The 6,854-nt window shown below is 26.9% G+C and overlaps 1 protein-coding gene across 1 annotated transcript in view; it reads right to left on the bottom strand.

Annotated features, from left to right (window-relative positions):
- Positions 1-696: 696 nt before the first annotated feature.
- Positions 697-6,854, bottom strand: part of LOC126904140 (UDP-glucosyltransferase 2-like) — a 12,610-nt gene continuing 6,452 nt past the window's right edge. The window contains exons 2-4 of the mRNA XM_050682896.1: positions 1,423-1,642; positions 1,129-1,348; positions 697-996 (exon numbers count right to left, since the gene is read on the bottom strand). Of these exons, the coding sequence (XP_050538853.1) occupies positions 720-996; positions 1,129-1,348; positions 1,423-1,573 (648 nt within the window). The 5' untranslated portion in view covers positions 1,574-1,642 and the 3' untranslated portion in view covers positions 697-719. The remainder of the gene's footprint in view (positions 997-1,128; positions 1,349-1,422; positions 1,643-6,854) is intronic.

Genomic DNA, 6,854 nt, shown 5'->3' with positions numbered 1-6,854 from the left:
GATTTCAAATAGTAGAGTACCAATAGATTAATTCCATTTAAAAACCTTTTTAACCTTTTAAAAACTTTTAAGAATTTTATAGTTTTCAAAAGTTATTTTATTTTACATAAAAACATTTGAAATGTATTATATAGTGCATAAAAGAAATAAAAATAAAATAAAATTATAATATTCTGAATAAAAGTTACTGTGCAGTGCTGTCCAAGGGACTTTCTTGTAACTGAAAAAACAACAATAAAGCTGTAGCGTGTGACTACAAGCTGTGACAGATATTTACAATAATTTAAGAAAGGAGAGAAGTCTTAGATATTTAGATAATACATTTTAAATACTTCAAATAATATAATAATTCAATAATTATGCAAAAAATATTTGTGTGAATTCAATAAATTTATATTCTTCTATATATTTAAAACTTGAATGATGATAAAAACTGTTTAATAAGGGTGAATAAATTAACTTATAAATATCAGTTTTATTTTATTTTAAAATGTTCATAAAAGTCAAAAAAGAATTTTATTTTATTTATATAAAATAAATAATAATGAAAAAACTATTATTGACATAACATCTAATAAGAAATAAGAAATGGAATAAAAAATTCTTACTAACTATTATATCAAGAATCATATGTTACTAAAAATGTAAAAAAAAAAGTTTGTTTTAATATTTTAATTAGTTTAGAAGAAATTAACAAACAACATTTTAACATTAAATTGTCAGTTTTGTTTTATTTTAAAAAATTTCTTAATATCTCGGAAAAAAATTCTATTTAACTTGAATAAGATATACAAAATAAATAATAATGGAAAAACTATTACAGATATAACATCCAATAAGAAAAACTGATACCATGACAGTTTTAAAGCTTGTAATTTTAAATGAGGCGCACCTTTGTGTCGTATGACATAGTTAGTCCAATAAACTACCGTTTCAGCTGGAGACATGTGTCGGTCTTTGAATTGAATAGATATTTCTTTAGCATTTTTCGTATACCTATAAAGTTAAAAACATAAAATTATAAATTATTATTTATATAATTTTAATGATTTTAAAAGTATAATAAGTTCATCTTAGCACTTATAAAATCATTACTGCTTAAATATACTATATAAAAATTATTTATACGTTTCATCATTTATTATTTTATTGATAGCATCAAATAAGGTTTCTTTTGTAACTGAAAACAAATCCATGCTAATTGCCATTCCAATATCAACTAAGTTCGCCATATTTCTTGGTTGGTCATAAAATATAGGAAAACCAAGCACTGGGATGCCTGCATCAACAGCTTCATACATTCCCGAAATACCACCGTGACTAATAAATAATTTTACTTTCGGGTGCACTATTATCAAACGTTAATATTAAAAAAAATTTAATTTACGCGTATTTATCTGTATGCTTCTTAATAATACAAACAGAGGATATCTCGTTGTGGAAACCATTTTTTTGTCATCACATTGGTTGGTTTATCTTTCATTTCACCTTCGTATTTCCAGAGGACTCTTTGTGGAAGTTGTGCAATAGCTTCTTTGAATGCTTTTTCAATTTTTTCTGGTAGCGTTGACATAGCCACAATTGAACCAAACGTAAAATATATAACTCCACAAGGTGAATTTTCAATGAATTCTAAAATATCCTAAAAATATGTTTCAAAACAACATATTATTTTAATAAAAATAATAAATTGAATGAGTTGTCAATTTTATTATTAATTTTATACCGCCTTTAGGGGGTCTATTTAGTTCTACGAGTTTGGGAAACCCGAGGCCCAGATCTGCGGTCCTCCGGGAGGTTAAGCGCAGGGCTAACAACTCTGCCTTGTAAAATGCTTATTGTTCAGGTATTTATAAATTTGACTCTGATAAGTGGAGATAATGGATAAATTGGTAAAATGGTTTATTCTTTAAAATATGGAACGTTCGCACTTTTTTTAAGACAGGAGCTCTACAGGAAATTAGATGAAGTGAGTCAGGATCAATGGATATTCAAAACATGACAGTTTTCTATGAGAAGTGTAAAAACAACGCCAATTTGGTACAGATTATGCCTTTCATAAAAGTTTCATATCAATTATAAAGGACTTAAGGATGTAATTCCTAGAATATCAGTTATAACTTTTTTAACACAATGGTTTGATATTAGTTTCGTTAAATTACAATTTCCTACAGAAGATGAACAACAAGAGGAGAAAGATCTTTTTTACAAAAAATATAATAACCACGCTAAACACAATACCAAGGAGAAGAATTCAAATTGTAGTTGGTGATTTGAATGCGAAGATTGGAAAAGAAATCACATTCAGACCAGTTATAGGAAGCCACAGCTTACATGACATAAGTAACGATAACGGAATAATTGATTTGGCAACTAAAAACGGTTTGGTAGTAAAAAGTACAATGTTGTCACAAAAGATGATACATAAAGAAACTTGGAGATCATCGAACGAAATTATATATATATCAAATTGATCATATCCAAATAAATTTGAGATTCAACAACTTTATTCAGGATGTTCAGATTGTAAGAGGGGCAGATAGTGACTCCGATCACTGTCTCATGAAAGAAAAAATTAAAGTAAAACTAAAAATCCTGCTTGATCTACTGATAATATTCTGGATAGATATGATGTTTCCAAGTTAGAAGTCTAATAGAAGAGTTTGTGTTTTAAAAACAGAATAAGTGAACAGTTAAGAAATGTACGTTTTGATAGCATAATGTTAATTGACGAAATATGGAAGAAAGTGAGAGACTCTATAAAGTCAGTATCAGAAATAATTATACGTAAACCAAAAAAACAAAAAAGCCATGTTTTAATGACATTTGTGACAGAGCACTAGATAAAAAATGATTTAAAGATTGTATGGCTTGGTGATCCTACAAATAAAGAAAAAGAGGAATATTATAAATGATACCAAAAAGAAACACATAACACACTAAGAGGAGATGATGGGATGCTAGTGACTAAACAAGGGAAGCTATTGGAGAAGTGTACTGAATATTTTGTGAAACTCCTTAATTGTGTTGACTCTGCTAAAGAAATTCAAAGAATGAATATAATAACTAATGATAACAGATCTAAAACGGATCAGATTTTATGTATTTGTAAAATTATCTAAAAGTCATGGGAATAGAACAAAGATCTATACATTATATTTATTGATTTTGAGAAAGCATATGATTCAATTAATTGATCAATCTTAATCAATATATTAAAAGAATTTTATTTCCCGACAAAGCTAGTAAACTTGATTAAGGCAAACCTTGAAAACACTTAGATTAAAATTAAAGTTGCGAGTACAGCATCAGATACAGGAAAAATATCTACGGGCTTAAGACAAGATTTTTTATATTTTTTAGTTTTTTAAATTAATAATATTTTTAATATAGTTTTAATTTTACTTACTTAAGACAAGGAGATGCTCTCTCCCGTTTTCTTTAATATAGTGTTAGAAAAAATGAAGGAGTTGCGATTAGTAACACGACAATAGGATTACTAGCATACACCGATGACTTAGCCGTATTAGATAATAATTTAGATATTGTGAAACAACATTATAGAAAACTAATAAATAGAATAACAGACAAGTGTGGTCTATAGATCAACGACAAAAAGACGGAGTTTGTCATAATTGGTCGAAGAAGTAGAGAATACCTACAAAGAGAAGTTATTGAAATAGAACATCATAAGTTTAAGAGATCGCCACATTTTATATACCTAGGATCCATAATAACACTAGATAATGACTTTGAGATAGAGGGGGACACTAGGATACAAATGGAAAATAGATGTTCTTTTGACTTAGGAAGTATGTTTGGCTCAAATATCCTATCAATAAAATAAAAAATACAATTGCATCCTGATAAGACCAGTAGTTTTAAGACAAGTATGGTTCTAAGACAAAGACTATTAGAGAGGTAGAAGAAACAAGACTTGCAGTGTTCGAACGGAAAAATTTGAAGAAGAATTTATGGACTAGGTATCCACTCTGACACTGGGGAAGGAGGATACGCCACAATGGTGAATTAAAAACTTGTTTCAAAAACCAGATATTATTGCAGAAATTACAAGGGTAAGGTAAATAGGGGCTGGGTATGTTAGAAAAAAAGATGGCTCATTTATTAAGACAGTTATAAAGAAAATCCGATTGGGAAAAACCGTTCGGTAGACCGCTTTTACGATGGGAGGATCATATCAAATGAGATAAAGCAGTAGAACCAAATGTACAATGGAAAAATTTGCTGAAGATAGAAAAAGATGGCGGCAAATTTATTAGCAGAGATGGTCTGGAAGACCATAACCCACAAGAAGAAGAAGATTAATAATTTTATCAATATATGATTTAATACATAAACTTGAATTTTATTATGTTTAGATAAAGGACATAATCATTAAAAGTTTTATATAAAGTTTTATATAAAGGTTTTTTATTTCTAAAAATGTGAAAAAAATAATTTAACTACATATTATTGTAGAGTTTTTTGAATAAAAATATATTTTCCTGTAATTTAAAAATTTTAATAGTTTGTAAAACAATGAGCGCCTTTTTCCTTATAAATCATCATAATTATACAATATAGTTAAAACCACGAGTCTGTAACTATCGCTCTGAAGGTGGACTCTGAAACGAATCCGAAAGGTCCGCTCATAACTAAAAACGCGGATACATCCGTTAACATTTCAAGCAAATAAGCATATTTTAGATTTTTGCTAATGTTTTAATAAATTATTTTTTATTGTCATCCAACTTCAATGTTTCTCTTGCTACATTAAAAATATAGTATCATGACCGGTCTTAAAATAATATTTCATATCGCTTTGTTAGTAAAAAATCAATTTACTTTAAAACCTGTGTACCTTATTTTGTGCTTTAAAAATATTCATAATTGAATATGAGTCCTTAATTTAAGGTTCATATCAATCTGGACAAATAAATAAACTTAAAAAGATTCAATACCGTTTTAGCTTCGATGCGAAGCTGAGAAGGTATTGATTTTACTATGATGAGTTTTTTTTTTTTTTTTTTATATCTGTTGCCACTTTTTCTCAGCTCTCACTGGACCGATTTCTTTCAAAAATACGTCAAAACATCACAAATCGTATCTAGTTGAAGACATTACCCTTAAAAATTGAAAAAAATTCCCTCGTTCCCCGTAAATGGGGGNGTATCTAGTCGAAGACATTACCCTTAAAAATTGAAAAAAATTCCCTCGTTCCCCGTAAATGGGGGAAACCTCCAAAAAAATTACAAATTTAAAAATCGCTAATTTTCGAAATTTTTTCAATTTTTTTTACTAAAAACTGCCGTAACTTTTTCAAAAATGAACATATCAATATAATTTTTTTTGTAAATTTGACCTTTTTTCGGCCCACTGGGGGGGATTTAAAATGACAACTTTTTCACAAAAAATTAACTTTTTCAACTTAACTTTTGAAAATGTTCCGGAAGGTCTGACACTTTTATATATATCTTAAATTAAAGCTAATGTAATGTACTTTAATTTGAAAAAAAAAAATTTGACCTCTGGACTTGTCTTCATGGTGAAAACGGCTACCAAATGCTATTTTTGTGTGAAAATTTTCGATTTTATAATTTACATTTTTGACTTTATAATGCTATAACTTATTGAAAAGTGTATGGATCAACACAATTTTTTTATGAGAAATAATATTTTTTAATAATCCCTTTTTCATTTGACATACTTTATCTTAATCAAGATATTAATAAGGAACTAGCAGATCATGTAGCTTTTGGAATAATACACCAATTTTTTTAAAATTAAATACAATCTAAAGATTTGCATCGAAGATATTTTTTTGATAGTGATTTTAATCACTGTCAGATATCATTATACTTGATTCATCTATGCCACGTCACCACTGTGCCACGACCCCCCTGTGCTGGGTTTTTTTTGTTATCTGTAAATACTTATTTTTTAATTATAAGTTCTAATATTAAAACTAGAAGTGATAGTAAATGTCTAATTGCATATTTGAAAACATCGCGAAAAGTTGATTTAGAAAAGTATATTTTTTTTCTAATAAAAGTTCCTTGTAGTCCAATGTATAAAACTTTGTTATAAGTAACAAACATTTTTAACGCGTTAAAATTAAAGAAATATACAACTACTTTATTATTTTTATATTATAATTTATAATATTATATTTATAATTATAATACATGAATAAATAATAATTACAATATTAAATTATTGAATATAAATTTCATACTAAATTTAATTACTATAATTATTATTTATTCATGTATTATAATTATAAATCAAATAACTAATCGGGATAAAATTAAGGAAAAAGAGTTATTATTGTTCCTTTTGAAATAATCTACAAATTTCTTAGAATTAAACACTATCTACAGATTAGCATCGAAATATTTCTTATGATAGTGATTTTAATCACTGTCAGATATCATATATACTTGTCCCAACGATGCCACGTCCATACTGTGTCGCGACCTCTCTGTGCTACCGTTTTTTTTATTAACTTTTATGTCTGTTTTCACCGTGAAGACAAAATAATGTCCGAAATTTTTTTTTAATATTAAAATATATTATATAAGCTTTAATTTAATATATATATACAGGGTGGCCCACCACTCACTGACAACTTAAATAACTTTTGATCCAGTTAATATTTTTAGTTGATTTTTTTTTTAAATAATAGTTATACGTTAGGTCTATAGCTATATCTTAATAATTAATTTTTTTACATTTTATTAAAAATATTAATTATTTTTAAATTTTAAATAAAATGTAAAAAAAAAATCTAAGATAGCTATTTTGTAAAGTAGAATTTAAGAAAAATTTTAGTAAAAAAATATCTTATTAATATT

This window comes from Daktulosphaira vitifoliae, unplaced genomic scaffold (assembly GCF_025091365.1).
Source record: "Daktulosphaira vitifoliae isolate Bord-2020 unplaced genomic scaffold, ASM2509136v1 Scaffold_4, whole genome shotgun sequence".
Taxonomy (NCBI): Eukaryota; Metazoa; Arthropoda; class Insecta; order Hemiptera; family Phylloxeridae; genus Daktulosphaira; species Daktulosphaira vitifoliae.
This window is presented reverse-complemented; position numbering and strand designations above follow the sequence as displayed.